At 29.4% G+C, this 15,997-nt stretch overlaps 4 protein-coding genes across 4 annotated transcripts in view; 3 read left to right on the top strand and 1 right to left on the bottom strand.

The window, feature by feature from the left end:
- LOC111420938 (kin of IRRE-like protein 2) overlaps window positions 1–394 on the top strand; it is a 135,804-nt gene extending 135,410 nt beyond the window's left edge. The window contains exon 7 of the mRNA XM_023054030.2: window positions 60–394. Coding sequence (XP_022909798.2) covers window positions 60–232 — 173 coding nt within the window. The 3' untranslated portion in view covers window positions 233–394. The remainder of the gene's footprint in view (window positions 1–59) is intronic.
- Window positions 395–1,077: 683 nt separating this feature from the next.
- On the top strand, window positions 1,078–1,916 carry LOC111420912 (NADH dehydrogenase [ubiquinone] 1 alpha subcomplex subunit 8). The gene is made up of 3 exons (XM_023053974.2): window positions 1,078–1,301; window positions 1,359–1,534; window positions 1,591–1,916. Exons 1-3 carry the CDS (start codon window positions 1,173–1,175, stop codon window positions 1,811–1,813), a joined length of 528 nt encoding a protein of 175 aa, XP_022909742.1. The 5' UTR covers window positions 1,078–1,172; the 3' UTR covers window positions 1,814–1,916.
- A 171-nt stretch (window positions 1,917–2,087) lies between these two features.
- Window positions 2,088–9,381, bottom strand: LOC111420905 (beta-1,3-galactosyltransferase 1-like). Its single transcript, XM_023053964.2, has 6 exons — window positions 8,916–9,381; window positions 6,074–6,330; window positions 5,736–6,010; window positions 3,406–3,554; window positions 3,142–3,339; window positions 2,088–2,271 (listed from the first exon to the last, which is right to left on the bottom strand). The coding sequence occupies exons 1-6, from the start codon at window positions 9,016–9,018 to the stop codon at window positions 2,231–2,233; spliced, it is 1,023 nt and encodes a 340-aa protein (XP_022909732.1). The 5' UTR covers window positions 9,019–9,381; the 3' UTR covers window positions 2,088–2,230.
- A 1,028-nt stretch (window positions 9,382–10,409) lies between these two features.
- LOC111420961 (uncharacterized) lies at window positions 10,410–12,778 on the top strand. Its single transcript, XM_023054065.2, has 9 exons — window positions 10,410–10,536; window positions 10,610–10,896; window positions 10,947–11,212; window positions 11,272–11,396; window positions 11,453–11,647; window positions 11,699–11,937; window positions 11,987–12,261; window positions 12,314–12,462; window positions 12,516–12,778. The coding sequence occupies exons 1-9, from the start codon at window positions 10,488–10,490 to the stop codon at window positions 12,728–12,730; spliced, it is 1,800 nt and encodes a 599-aa protein (XP_022909833.2). The 5' UTR covers window positions 10,410–10,487; the 3' UTR covers window positions 12,731–12,778.
- The last annotated feature ends 3,219 nt before the right edge of the window (window positions 12,779–15,997 follow it).

Here is a 15,997-nt window from a genome sequence, read left to right on the forward strand (position 1 = left end):
CTTTATATTTATTTTATTTTAATCGTCTTGAAATATCTATTTTTTTATTTTGTGTATAGAAACTCTGTTGGAATGCGCAGCACCGTATACTATAACGGCCAGGCCATCAAGCAAAAGAAACTCTGCGACCCAAATGCCAGTTAAGCCCTATCACGTGACGTGGGCACCAATTCTTCAATCGCGGAACTGTGCCACCCAAACACCTCCACCGCACAAAGAGAGCTCAGTCTGAGCACAGGCCCCTGCACTGGGACCAATACCACCTGTGATACTTGTGAATATCTTAATTTAAGTGACGATTATCATTAAAAAAAAACTACTGTTAAAGCGCTGTTACGAATCATTATTACTACTATTATTATCATTTCATTGTGAATAAAATATCAATCTATGTAAAAAATTGTAGTGTTTGTTTATTTCACCCCCCAGGACCTAAAAGTTTAACAGACAGTGTTGTAAATAAGAGAAATATGTTTAAAAAAGAAAACTAACCTTACATTTTCAAATTCCCTGTCAGTTGTCACTAATTGTCAGTTTGACAAGTCTACATTTACAATTATAAATCTTTACACCAAAACTCTAAGAATAATATATTGATTAAATCCATAAACTCATCATGAATTTCAAATAATTTACCAATATAATTAATCAACTTTATTATAAATTAATGTTTTGATTATAAAAGTTAAAATAAGTTTAGCGCCATCTATACGTGAATATAGTTTATATATAGTTTTACTTATATCCTAAATAATGTAAGTTAACTAAACGATTCAAAACATAAATTTACTTTAAATTTTTCAAATTCTTTCCAGTTAACTAAATCTTAATTTTATATCATAAAATTATATAACAACAATTTAAATTGCTCAAGTTAATGCGCCATCTATTCTTGAATGCTATAACTATAGATAAAGAATTGTGGATAAATGTTAAAATATAATATTACTTCAATATTTATAATTTATATATAATCGGTTAATTTAGCTTATAACTTACTGATTATTTATTAACTGAAATTATTATTAAATCAAAAATTTTAATTAGTACATCTTATCAAATGTATACATTTTTAATACAAAACACTCACTAGATGGCGTAACCGTCTGCTGTCTACTTTTGACGTTTATACCAATTTTAAGAAATTTTAATAAAAAAATAGTATTTAAAATATGGGTATTACCGAACAAACCTATTTACCCACGGAAGAAGAACTAACAGTTCAAGAAGTAAACGTTTCTGGTCCAGTTTTAAAAGCTGGAGCTCACCACTTAGGAAACGACTGTCTCCACGAAAATAATGTGAGGTTAATTATCTAATACGGTCACTTAAAATCAAACAAATCCATTTTTTAACAGGAATTTATGTTATGTCGTAATGAAACGAATGATCCCCGTAAGTGTATTGCTGAAGGAAAAGCCGTAACCAACTGTGCTCTAAATTTCTTCCGAAAAGTTAAGAGTTCTTGTGCTGATGAGTTTATGCAATATGTTAATTGTATAGACAAATCAAGTTCATACCAGTTATTTGCTCCGTAAATAGTTGTTTTTATTTGTATTGGAATTCTTGTTTTGAGGCAGTTTTTTTTAGATGTCGCAAAACGCAGGGGGTGTTTGATAAATGCATGAAAGATCAATTGGGAATGGAAAGACCCCCTTACGATCAATTTGCTAGGGTGCAAGTTCATCATACTGAAAGACCTAAACCGGAAGTTGAACCTCCAGCGGTTTATGCAGATGCACCTCAGTTTCTACCTGAAAATGTTGAAAAACCACCAGCGAAATATGGTTCTCGTGTCCACTGGATGTGGTAGAAAAATAATACCAAGTCTTTTAGAATTCTAAAATTGATTCTGAAGACTTTAGTATTGTTGTTGTTTATTTAGTAAAAATGTAAATATAAAATATACAAAACAATTTTTTGTTTATTATTTTTGTTTAAAAGAAAAAAACATTCTAATAAAAATAATTTATTATTTTAAAATCTTCATTTGAACTTAAAAATATGGACACATACACTAAATAGTTTGTTTTTAAAATAATTTACTAAAAAATAAGTCTAGATTAACAAATTTAAAACGCGTTAAATTACCATGTTGATCATTTTAAGAACCTTTTATATATTTTATTTAGTACTAACGAAAAATAAAGAATATAATATATTAAAAAAAATCAATATCTGAATGTAAAGAAGGCTAAGTGCTCCGCTCTTCCTGAAAAACACCTTTTTTTCAGAAAACACGTCTGATGGCACGTTGTGGAGTTTTCTGTCCTACAATTTAATAAGCGTTTCAGATTTGAATCGTTTAGAATCCGAACTTCGCACTAAAGCGTCACACAATGATGATAATTATAAAATGAGTATGCTGATGGTGCAGGCGATATATCTACTAAGCGTTTCGTCAAAACATAAAGAAATATCACATAAGTCCTTAAAGAAAATTCTTACAAATAACACGAAAGATATTTCATTATTCATAATGATTATAATAAAACAAGTATTTTGTGAAAATACGAAAATCAAACGTAAAACTAATAATTAATTATTAAAAATGATAGGTTAAAAAACGTTATGAAGAAACAAATAAGTACGATTAGTTTATCTAAAAGGTTTTTTTTTTTAAATAGCTAATTGTTTATCACGGAAAGAAAACTCACATTTTTTCTGAGCCAATCTTTTTGTAATAAGTTTTCTCTTGAAATAAACATAGCTTTTTGCAACTTTATTATTATTAAGTTGATTATAACTTTTTTAAGTCACCTTTACTAACATCATGAGTAGAAACGTAAAGAAAACTAATAGGAAATGTTGAGAAGGATATATTAGGTACATAACGAGTACAAGTAATGTTAAAATCGATATGTTTCGCACTTTGTACACATAAAGTGAAGAGTAGTATTAAAATTTGATTTGTCAAAAATAAAAATTTCACAATTATGTTATAAAGTGCAAAATAATTGAATCATTTATTATTTAAGAAAAATACTGAACGATTCAATTACTTTTGAAATCTGGGAAAAGGATGTTTTTTAAAATATAATTCGAAAATGAAAAAACCGACTTTTAAAATACAACGTAGAAAAATCTTTTTTATGGGTGGTTAGAAAAATAATTGAAGCCCTAGGAATGTGAAAAAATTACGTTTGTTCTGCGGTTTTTTCTTGCAATCCTTTTGCAAATTCGTCCTCCTGAGTAGATCATACAATAATCGCATTTCCGTTTCGTTCACATGGTGAGCCGTAATTGCCGTCAAATAGATGCACATGTCCATTTCCCGTTTGAGATATGAAAACCCTGGATGATTCTTTGGTTTGAGCTTGGCATTCACCGGTAACATACCTTTAAACAAAAGATAGAACAAAATTGTATTCAAGCTTATAAATGAAAAATGGTTTTGTTCCTTACCGGTAATATATACGTCTTCTAAATAATAAATAGGTGTGTCGAAAGACGTTTTGTACAGTTTTTGAACTACATCTAAAGACATCACATATCCTGTTCCAGAGAGATAATCTGGATATGCATCTTTATCATAGAGATAATACGGGGCTTTCCTAAAAATAAAATATACAAAGCAAATACAATCAATTCATAATATACTATTTAGAAAATAAAATGTTTTTATGACATGGCAAATTCCATAAAAATAACACTTTATGGTCACGCAGAGTTCTGTAAAACTTAATCGTAGGTACTACAAATATAGGCAAAATTAAAATGTTATGAAAAACTATCTCCAGACAACTTACTAATAAGATTTTTGAGCTACATTACAACCGAAATTTCTGCATAATATATATTGAGGGTAGTTTGTTTAATAAAGAACATAGTCTCATTTTAGAAATAATGAATTCATAAGATATTGTTATTGTGCAAGAAGTCAAAATATACTTACAAAAAATGGATGAACATCGAAATAATCTGCAGAAACGACACAACGAATCTGTGTCCTGACAAAACAGGGAAAGAAAAGATATCATGAAAAGTTCATTTTCAGATTTTTCATTCCAGATTAGACGATAAATCATGAGAAATTGAAAAGAATCAATTTTTATTACTCGAATCTTTAAACGCGATTACTTCAAGACTACGTTTTTGCACCTCTTGGATACAACATCGCAACAACTAGTTGAGTCAGAGTTAGTCAAGATCTTCCTGACAATTGTTTGCTCAAAAATTTTCACTTATTTTTGTGTTAACCCTTAAGGATCAGTCATCAAATGAAACAATTATCATACAAGATTTAGGGTTGCTCCTATAATAGACCACCAATCCATTCTTATCAATATGTTTTAAAGCTCTAGGATTAAATATTTGATTACAATGAAGTTTAGGTTGTATTTTCAGAAAAATATTGGATATCAGTTTGAAAGGTAATTCAAATACATATTTGCATAAAGATTCAAAATTCAGCAACAAGCGTACTGAAGAGTCTAAGGTCAACCTCAGCAAATACCATATGGGACGAAATGAAGAAGTCCAATGACAAAGATCTACAAATTGTCCTTACAAATAACTCGCCCGGAACCAGACCTTGATGAGATGAGGAGATGGAGAGACAGCTGGGTGTCATTTTCTCAGGAGGTATTTCAGAAGCAAACCTTATCGGGAACAAGAAACCCAGACCATTGGGTCTGGGTTCAAAAACGTACAGGTTCCTATCATATTGCTCCATCATGAATTTGTTTGGGATAATTGCAAGTCCGATTACAATAAACAAATCAAATATTCAACCATATCCTTCCAAGGTACAATAACAAGGCAAATCCATTTTTGACAGATTTAAAGTTATTGGTATTTTCTTGCTCGGAATGAAATTTTGCATCATCCGCTGTAGCAAGCAGCTAAATGTAGATATTAAGCTGTACATGGTCGAATTGGTGATTATCTACTTGACAACAATTAGCAATAACAAGGCATGTCCATTTTTGAAAAATTTTAAGTTGGTATATCATTTCTCACTATCAAATTCAACATCATTTACTGCAGGAAGCAGGTTTAAATGTATATACTAAACTATACATGATCGTATTGATGGTTGCCTGCTTTACAAAATTGAATACATAACTTGGCGATGCAAAAAAATGCATATTATGAATATTGGACACATTTAGTTAGGAGAAAAACACCGGAATGAAAAAGATTTCTAAGAGTGTAATATCTTAAAAAATTCGAATATATTATACATTTTCGAATATATCTAAATCTAAAATTAATCAAGAATGTTTGAACTTTAATCAGTTAATTTTGATAAAACTCTTTACTTCCGGTATAAGTTAATATTTAATAGGCAATACTAGTTTTGGTTTATTTATGCATATTATTATATAGTAAATACACATAAATAAACATACGAACAAGGAAACCCGTTAAAATTCACAATGTAAATGTGAAAAATAAGTAATGATACACATTTACGACCGGCAATTTAAAAAATTGTATAAATATACTACGTTTATTTTCGTTTAAGTAAACACGGAAATAAAATCTTACATACAAATTTGAGACCTAGTTTACGCTGATAACACTAGTTAAATAACAGTGACTAATTCAAATTTGAATTTAAAATAAAATGATATTGTCGTTGAGTCATAAAAGTTTCTTTTCGAGTTATCATTAACAATTAATGATATTTTAACATGGTGGTTTTACATTAAATATATTTCATAACATTATTTATTGGCAGCAAAATTTGAAATGAAAATAATATTAACTTATATTTAAAATAAACTTACCATTTGCTTGATGTTTGTCTTACTGGCGGAGCTTTTTGTATCAGAGATCCAAAGAGATCACTTTTACCCCTCCTCCGTTTCAAATATTTTATTAAAAGCGGTACATTCACGAACATATCGTCGTCAGTCTTCATAATGTATTTAACACTGTTCGTGCAATGTTTTGTAACAACCTTTAAAGTCATTAGAGATTTTAACGTTAAATTGTTGTAGGTGTCTAGGAACTGTTCCTGGATTATATCATTATGTTCGTTATACTCGTGCGTTAACTGATCCTAAAGAAAGAAATGTAGTTTTAGTTAATGATTAAGATTCAAAAACAATTAAACATTGTTTACTTGTAATGTATCATTGGTAACTTCCCCCAACATAAAATAGTAATCCACATTGAAATTTTGTATGATTTTGTCTGAAGCCCATGTTTCCCTGATCACGTTTCGTTCGTCGAAGTTGGTGGGCGTGGACGTGATCATAATCAATAGGTCTGTCTTATTTTTGCAAAATTTCCCCGGCAACAGGATCGAGGTCAAATTATCCGGTTGTATATACAAGCTGACGTCTCTGGATCTATTATTTTCCCAACCATCAACAGGACCTATAATAATCACCAGGTGTGCATCGATGTGTTTAAAATTATTTATTTTATCAACATCTACATTCGATTTGATGAATTTTTTAGTTAAGGTCAAGGATTTAATTTTTTTATTAATCTTACCAAATTTTTAACGAAAATGTAACTAATTAATTTTTAACAACAGCAAACAACAATAAATATTTTAAGTTGAAATAAGTTTCGTCAAGGTCTAATATTTGACCTGACAAACAAATTTTCCTGCTACTGTTTGACCTTACAAAGAAATCGCTAATCGATTATTTTTTACAAATTTAACAACCAACAATTTACAAAGATAGAAATGATTATATGAAACAAGACTGTGTAAATTAACCTTTAATAATTTATGTGAATGTAGGTGTTACTTCTTAAACTTTTTGTAATAAAAATTTAATTCTGTTTGTTGTTTAATTGTTTAAAAATAATTCATTTATTTCATGCACAAGTTGAAGACGTTAAAATAAAACTTTGAATATTATTTGCTTTACTCCTAACATAATTGATAATTATTATTGTCATAGAATGAATTCAACAAATTTCCTTGTAACCTCTTAACTATAACACTCGGCGATTACCAGGTCGTAATAATCCGAAATTTAAGTGCAGTTTTTACCTGAGATTTTACCTGTTACGGTTTGATGACTCATTACTTTCTCTAATTCGAGATTTATCTGTATATTTTTCTCAGAAAGACAAGGCTAATGATACAATGCACTATATTTAGAATGAAAAATACTTTGCATTTTTGTAAGGTTACAAAATTAACAAAATTTGAACATGTTAGGAATAGCAGATTAGAAGACTCTTAGGTCAATCTCAGGAAAGGCCATATGGAATGTCAAATATCAGAGGCCAACGCAGGTTTTAGGATTTTGTGAGATGGAGAAGAGAGCAAAAAAGATTTTGGCCAAATTTTTTTGCCTTTAAAAGAATTTTACCTTAGTCAGGTGATTAAGTTCTCCACTGGTATCATCACTGCCTTTTCTATTTTGAATAGTTTTGTGATCAAACATGATTCGTTTATCTTTATTTAAGTGCAAGTTCAAAGAGTGTTCAGGTAAACTATCATTTCCGATTTTTCACAATTTCATCGAAATGTTATATCTGTATGTTTCACCATTATATACGAAAATAATGTTATATCGAAAAGTTTTGCATAATCATAAATAAACATACAATATCTTAATCGTGTATCTTTATTTAAAGACGATTGTAAATATTTGGAAAACATTTATTTGAGCAAAACATGAAACCATGTCTCGTATTTCGCTGTTAAAAAACGTTTCGTCCTGGCGTTTTCACGAATCACCAAGTATTTATGCTTACACACGTTAATACATGGGAAATTAACACACATTTAACTTTATAATTTAATTTAACTTTCTCAGTCTATGCCACGGCAGCTTAGACTTTAACTCAACGTTAGTTATGATCACCATTACAGTCAGATTAAAGGAAATATAATAAATAAACACAACATACAAGGCCGATCGATGATTAATTGCAACATGCGACAAGTTTAAATTTATCAATGTTGACATGGTAAAACCTGTAATAACATCGTCGAACATCCTGCGAGCTTCTTAGGTCAAATTCTTCCAACAATATTGATTATTTATGGTTTTAATTGAGATCAAAAAAGTGCAATAACATTGAACGTCTAGGGGAATGGTTGATATCGATGATGTGTGGTATTGATGCCAAATTAAGTTCTGAATACGATTAAAAAAACAGGTTCATGAATTCTATAAATAAATTCGTGATGTATTAAAGTTCGCTTATCAAATTGTGGTTTTATACTATACAAATCTAAACGTGTTGTTCTCTACAGATTATTTCAATAAACTTGTTGCTTGACACATATTATTTTCATGAGAAAAATTTTTGTTTTTAGTTTGCTTTCCCAATCTTTTACAACAATTAAAAAAGTAGAATATCTCTAGAGGTCTCGAGACCTCTTACGTAAGAAAAGCCGTAAATATGTTAAAAGTGTAACAAGTATTTAGTGTTGATAAAAATGGCAAACATATAGGAGTTATTTTGACGTCATTTTTGTTATTTATTTTTAAGATCGTAATTTATAGTAATGTGGTGGATTGATTCGTTGTACAATTAATGCAAAAATAATCTATATGAAACTCCAATCATATTGTATTAATTAAAATGAAATTAATAATCGTTGTGTAACAATTTTAAAATACTTTGTGCACGAAATGAAATACTACACTATATACAAGGTAAACTGCTATAAATAACCTTGTTCTTTCACCAAATCCAACAATAAAATAACTTTCTTTTTTTATTTATATTATCTTCAACAAACAAATCATTTGTGTATTATGTAGTCCTACAAGAAGTAAATCAGGTGTTAACACAAATATTTTCTTAAGATTATCTAGGCAGAAAGGTAAAATAAACAATTTTAAAATGAATTATTTACTTTTTTGCAGGAATTTGAAATGATTAATGGTACACGCAATAGAAAAAGTTACATAATAAAAATGAATGTTTTTAGAAACTCTAACAAAGTGTAAAGTTAATTAAGTAACTTGTTAAAAAAAACTTACCTAAATCATATCTATGATTATTAACAACCCAACAAAACCAACCAAAATAACCAACAATTGCAATCAAACCTAATATCATAAATGGTTTGGCTTTTTTCTTCATAGTTTTTTGTCTTTAGTTTAGCTTCTCGTTCTTTCTCGTTTACAGTTTAAAATGACTAATTATTTAAAACGGCATCGCGATATAAAAAGAAAAATTGAGATTCATCGTAATCATCTGAGAAGAGTCGTCGTTGTGATATGAGATTGTCGGATCCAAGAAACCGAACATATTCTTTTATAATTATGTAAAATAAAACAAACACAGATTATTTACTTATTACATTGTTGCGTTTGACCGTTAATGAAATTCCGGCGCGAACTTTCAATGGACTTTTGTTAAATGACTGACTAGAACAGTATTTTTTTGTAAGATACTCATTGTCTTGCGGTAGTGGTAGTACTTCGGCTAACACTATGCGACACTGCGATCATCGGGAAATTTAATCCTTACATTTTACCAGTAAAAGAAATTTGATGACATCTTGTTTTCAGGAGTCGACAAAAAATTTAATGGGAGTTTCAGCCCGTGTTAAAAATTCCTTTCGGTTGCTGAATATTTTTAGTTTTGATTCTAAAACATAGATGGTAGCTTTATTTTTTGGAAGATCTTATATTAGCTTCTCAACACTAGGTAGCACTTTGAAAATATATAAACGTATTTTCTTGGTTCATTCATATCTTCACATTTAATTTAATTATGTTAATTTTTTGTTGATATTATATGTACATCAACTAAACATCAATTTAATCTTTACACATTGTCAAACATATTGGGATTTTTTTTCAATTTACGTCTAATTATCATTGCTATTATTATTGATTTTAATATGATATCAAAATCTGATGGTTAAAACATGAATGAAAAGAATAATAAACATTTTATGAATGTATGCGTCATGTTGACAAACCGAAAAACAATAAAAACAAATTGAAACTATTTCGAAAAGTTTTTGGAACAATTTTGTATCACATTTTATTATCATATCAGGTGTCTGAGAATTTAATTTTTCATTAGTGGCGTATGATATGAGTTATCGACAAGGTGTCGAATCTTTTGACATCTAGTAGTGGTGGAACGGATATCCGGCAACTATCCGGTATCCGGCCAATCCGGCTATTTTTTAAAATCCGGTCGAAAACCGGATAGTTACCAAATTACATATCCTTCATCAGGCACTAATTAATTACACAATGTACTTTCAGTCGTGCCTGATGAAGGAATAAGTTATTCCGAAACTTGTTGCACTACAGTTTTAATAGTTCTATCAATATTGAACGATGAATATTGAATCTACGATTGCTAAACTTCGAGGAACTGTTTTGGAAAAAGAAATTAAAAAAATCTGTACGCAATTTTGTATAAATGGCAGAAAAGACAACTCCTTTTGCCAATCTATGTCAATAACCTATAGCAATTAATTAGTAGTTTCTATTTTTTGTTGACATAATTGTCATGAATTTATTCACGTTATAACCTTTAACTTTTATTATTTCCCCTTATAAATTTAATTAAAGAAATTCAGTTTAAATATGAGATTTACCATAATAATCTCTTTGCTCATTTTAGTTTCATCTTCCTGTAAGTGCTTGACTAATTTGTAATAATTTTATTTTATTTTAGATGTTTTATTTATTCATTTGATTATTTAAAGACGGAAAATCTTGTGATAACGAATATGTAAAAGTAAAAATTTGGAAGTTTAAATCAACAATTCCACCTGCAAAAGATTTGAAACTTGAAGAAAACACAACATTATTATTACCTAATTCATCCTCACCGATTTTGTGTTGTAACCTTTTAATCTTTATTTTTTCACATCCGGATCATTTTGAACATCGCGAAGCAATTAGAGAATCATGGGGATCTTATGAGAGAGTAAAAAATAACACTGTTTGTAAGAGATTTTTTGTGGGAATTACAAATAATGAAGACATTCAAGTAATGATCGATTATATACATTTATTTAATTATTTTTTGTCTCTTTTTAGAGTAAACTCAACGATGAATATTATGAGTATAACGACATTGTTCAAGTGAATTGTACAGAATCAGATGCTACAACAAAATCTCTTCAGATGTTAAAAGTGATTTATCTCTATTATCAAAATTGTACTGAATTTATTTTGAAAACTATTGACAGTGTTTATATAAATTTGGAACCTATATGGAACATTTTGCCTAAACTCCCACATTTATTTCTAGCTGGAAATTTACAAGTAGAAGAAATCGCAACGAAATGTACAGAAAAGTGTAGGTAAAGACAATTTCTAACATTAAATAAAGTTAATGTATTTAATAATTAATATACTTTAGCGACAAATTCTATCCAAGATACTTATTATCTTCCCTATGGTTAATGTCTCTTGATACGGCTATAAAGTTGTTTAAAACCGCTGCAACAACACCTTATTTTGAAATTGAAGATGTTTATATTACTGGTTAATACTTATTTATGTATTCATACTACATTTTTTAAATTATTTTTTGTTTCTAGGTTATTTAGCGGAAAAATTATCGATAAACAGAACTGATTTTCCTATGTTTACATATATTGAGAACAAAATAAATCCTTGCATTCTTAAAAAAATTGTTATTTCACAAAACATGACACCAAATGATATAATGATGGTTCACGAAAAACTAACGGACGTAAACTTGAATTGCACAAAGACAATATGCAATTTACCAAGTTATTAAGATATGATTAACCGTTTTGTTTAAATTAATTTATTTCTTTTAGCCCCTCAAGTAAATCCTAATTTTTCCGACGATGTCAAGTGTTTTAATTTAGATACTTTTAAAACTTTGATACTCCCAAAAAATTTTTGTCGTAAATCGTCAAATTTATTAATTATAATAGCATCGGCTACCAAAAATAATCTTCGTAGAGATGCCATAAGAGAAACATGGGGTAATTTGCGTTCGGAACGAAAAGCACAAAAATATTTTCTTCTAGGAAATGATAATTTTAAAATTCAGGTTAATCTTAATTTCATGTTTTTAATAATTATGTAAACTCAAAATGTAGGAATTGATATTAAAAGAATCGTACTTCTACCAAGATATTATTCAAGTTGACTTTGAAGACACAAAGTACAATTTAACACTTAAATCTATCGTGATGTTAAAATTAGTAACCACGTTTTGTAAGCAAAATGTTACATATCTTGTAAAAACTGACGATGATAGTTATATTAACGTAAATTATTTGGAATGGGTTTTAATGAAGCGAGAACCAAAAAGAGTACTGGTTGGGATACTTTATAAAAATTCACCTAGGCGAACGAATACGATAGATAAATGGTACCTTTTCTCCTCTAACTTCAAATTATTGATTAATTTTTAATATTTTAAGGTACATCCCTAAAAATATCTACAAAAAGAAACACTATCCCAATTATCTTTCCGGGGCAGGATACGTAATGTCGATGGACGTAGCAAATTTGCTTTATCAAAAATCATTTGAAGAAATGCTTTATGTCCTAGAAGACGTTTTTATTACAGGTAAAAATCGTTCAACTTTAAATTAAAAATAAATTAATCTTGTGTTATTCTAGGAATGTTAGCAAAGGCTGTTAATATAAAACCGTGTACTTTTCATGGATATGAAATGGAGCAACGTCCTAAAAAAATTGATTGGCCGAAATGCAGTTTTAGTAGTTTTGTAATATCTCATCCTAGAACAAGTATAGATATGAACGATGTCGATGATTTAGTCAAGTTGGCCCAATCGTCTAATTGCAAAAAATGTTATCATTTACCTCAATGTTGAATTTTATTATGTGAAAATTCAAAATTAAAAATGCATCCAATTTCAACAATATAATACAAGTCATATCACTCTGTGAATATTAATTTTTGTTACTCTGTGCAACTGTGGCGGTACTTGTTCTGCCGAATCCTGAATGGAGTCATTAATCCAGAACTTGTCCAGTTTTTAAAAAACAATTGGCAGACTAATATTTGCTTATGCAATGTGGAAAGTTTAATATGCGAGTGTGCTTATACATTTATTTAGTATTTATGTACAGAGTGGTTCAAATTCGATGTCCGAATAGGCTAACTCGGAAACTATAAGAGTTAGAAAAAAAGTAGCTTACATGTCATGATCTCGTTTTTCGAGAAATTGCTAATGCCGAAAACCTCATAGCGCTATCGTCTTTTGTTTTTCCCCTAGAGGCTAAAATTGAAAATATCGTAAAATCAATAAGTGCAATTATCTTGGTTATTATTATAGGTGGAGTATTATAACTACAACATTATATGGACACTTTTATACAGAGAATTTCATGACAGTCAAAAAAAATTTTTTGGTTTTAAATTTTGAGATATGAGAATTTTTGTTTTTTTAAGTGGAAACAACCACTGATTATTCGCTTATTAAATTAGTTATTTTTTTCGGATTACAAAAATGTAGGGTTCGACAGGTCTATTTCTTATTGTTTTAGAATAAAGCTAAAAATAAACTTTTTTTATAAAATTTCCATCTAGGTTCGTCGAGGAAATTAAATTTACAGTTTCCTGTAAGTTACGGGGCGGTAGGTAAAATCTAAAAAGTTAACAATTAAATACGAAGATAACTTCTGGTATTTAAAAACAAATAATTTTTTAATATGTAACATTCTAACAAGTCAAAAAGTTAAAGTGACACTTCAGAAAATTTTTGAATACAAACAAATGTTGCTATCTTTATTTGAATTAAAAAAGAACATGAGCGCCATCTATCGATAATTTATTAAGTCATTTAAATATAACATTAAATCGTAATAAAAATTATGAAATAATGCAATCTATTCCAACTTTTGTGTAAAACATATATAAATTAAACAGTTCAACAAATATATTTGTTTCAAATATCTGAAATATGTTTTTTTAATTTTTAGTTATAGAACGATAATTTACAGGAAACTGTAAATTTAATTTCTTCGACGACACTATAAGAAAAGTTTATTTTTAGTTTTATTCTAAAACAATAAGAAATAGACCTGTCAAACCTATATTTTTGTAATCAGAAAAAAATAACGAATTTATTAAGCGAATAATCAGTGGTTGTTTCCATTTAAAAAAACGAAAATTGTGATAATATCTCAAAATCTAAAACCGACAAAATTTTTTTGACTACGTCATCAAATTCTCTGTAAAAAAGTGTCCATATAATGTCTTAGTTATAAGACTCCACCTATAATAATAACCAAGATAATTACATTTGCGTGTTTTACGATATTTTCAATTTTGGTCTCTAGCGGAAAAACAAAAGACGATAGCGCTATGAGGTTTTCGGCATTAGCAGTTTCTCGAAAAACGAGATCTTGACATGTCAGCTACTTTTCTTCTAACTCTTATAGTTTTCGAGTTAGCCTATACGGACATCGAATTTGAACCATCCTGTACAAATAATTGTTGCTTGTATTTTTATCCTGGGTAGTACCGATTTCATAGGTGTTCAAAATCCAGCATAAAATTAAACATTAGTTATTAAACACACAGTTTAATAAAACTGTTATTAACTGATTAATGTTTGCTACTGACTTGTTATTATGATTCTCTAGAAAGCTCGTTTTATCTTTGGTTAGTATACGCCTATGCCTACACCTATCTTAAACAGTATGAACAGTTGGCTATTGATTTTCAGAATCTGTTATCACTAATGGTGTTACATATACTTTACTTAATGCAGTGTGGCCATTATGAGATATGTGAAATATTATAGTCCAACTCATTGCAAATAATTCTGCCGTTAGATTGAATTGTAATTATCGAGCAACTGCTGGAGAATGAGTTCACTTGACGGTTATGTTAACCATGCTGACGGCGATAAATATATCCCTACATATATCCTGCAACATATATATTTAACGACCATCCCTGGTCATTATGATGAAGGTTATGCGGTCTATATAACGTCATATCAGCGTTGTGGAGAATGATGTGGAATCCTTCACGGATGTTATTATGACAGCAACCGAGAGTACTGTTCAGTACCCCAAAGGAAAATGTAAATTCTTTGAAAAAATGACAAATGGCAATTTATTTAGGTTATCAAGAACCGAACGTCTTTTGCATACATGTGAGTGTTCAGTTTAAAACCAAAATATTGGTAAACAGCATTTCTCGAGAGTCTCATCAGTGTGACGTTATATCTGATGGCTCATTATAGCTAATGGATTTTTTACTCAATTTAGCCATCTACCATATGGAACCCGATATGAACATGTATTTTGTCAAAGTGTCTCATGGAAGAAATGATTTGGATCAGTAGGTTCTACTGCATATCAATGTCCACTTTTCCAATAGTTATACATTAGACAAACATCTAAACTGCAAAACTCCGTTTCAAAAATCAAGCCTTTCACAGGTATGAATTCCAACAGTGCTAGATCAAATACACCAAAACAGCAGTAAATAACATCATATGTTTGTTTATAAGATAATTAATATTATTTTAAAGACTTTTGGCAACAACAGTTTCAACTGAGGATGTCTCCTGAGGTTGTTGAGGTAGCATACTTAAAAATGTAATGGCACATTTTCAAGTGAGGAGCAGAATAATATTAAATCCTCTATCTGGAGCATAGGACCTCAAATAAACATCCTCCCCTCTCTTCCGTGCCATCTTTACTTCATCAACAGTAGTATAGCTATGTGACTTCAGGACCAAAATTCCATAAGATTTAACATAGGGGTCCGAAATCACATTTTATCCCCACCGCTACCTCCTTTCGAGGTTCTGATCACGCCCACATTTCAAATAAAACATACGTCATTTTACTAAAATAAAACGCACTAATCGAATTTCAAAGTTTAACACTTCCTGCAAAAGAATCAGGTGCCCCAAAAATTCCTTATTTATTGTGCCATGAAATATAAATTTAAAAAAAATCGTATCTCAAGAACGAATTGAGATATCATCATGAAATAAAGAACATTTTAAAGCAAATTTAATGAAGATTTAATACGCCATATATAATTTCTAATTTTCTATAAGCATCGTTGTTATGACAACCTTAACGGGATACTTGGTCGTCTAGCCGTCTTTAGA

This window comes from Onthophagus taurus, chromosome 7, assembly GCF_036711975.1.
Source record: "Onthophagus taurus isolate NC chromosome 7, IU_Otau_3.0, whole genome shotgun sequence".
Classification (NCBI taxonomy): domain Eukaryota; kingdom Metazoa; phylum Arthropoda; class Insecta; order Coleoptera; family Scarabaeidae; genus Onthophagus; species Onthophagus taurus.

Bases quoted from the DNA above. Each gene is read 5' to 3' on its own strand.
- LOC111420905 (XM_023053964.2), bottom strand. From the start codon at position 9,018: ATGAAGAAAAAAGCCAAACCATTTATGATATTAGGTTTGATTGCAATT. The intron at 6,011-6,073 runs GTAAACAATGTT...TTCTTTCTTTAG, and splicing joins TTACCAATGATACATTACAA to GATCAGTTAACGCACGAGTA. The intron at 3,555-5,735 runs GTAAGTTTATTT...TTTTATTTTTAG, and splicing joins AGACAAACATCAAGCAAATG to GAAAGCCCCGTATTATCTCT.
- LOC111420912 (XM_023053974.2), top strand. From the start codon at position 1,173: ATGGGTATTACCGAACAAACCTATTTACCCACGGAAGAAGAACTAACA. The intron at 1,302-1,358 runs GTGAGGTTAATT...ATTTTTTAACAG, and splicing joins ACTGTCTCCACGAAAATAAT to GAATTTATGTTATGTCGTAA. The intron at 1,535-1,590 runs GTAAATAGTTGT...AGTTTTTTTTAG, and splicing joins TCATACCAGTTATTTGCTCC to ATGTCGCAAAACGCAGGGGG.
- LOC111420961 (XM_023054065.2), top strand. From the start codon at position 10,488: ATGAGATTTACCATAATAATCTCTTTGCTCATTTTAGTTTCATCTTCC. The intron at 11,648-11,698 runs GTTATTAAGATA...TATTTCTTTTAG, and splicing joins GACAATATGCAATTTACCAA to CCCCTCAAGTAAATCCTAAT. The intron at 12,463-12,515 runs GTAAAAATCGTT...GTGTTATTCTAG, and splicing joins AGAAGACGTTTTTATTACAG to GAATGTTAGCAAAGGCTGTT.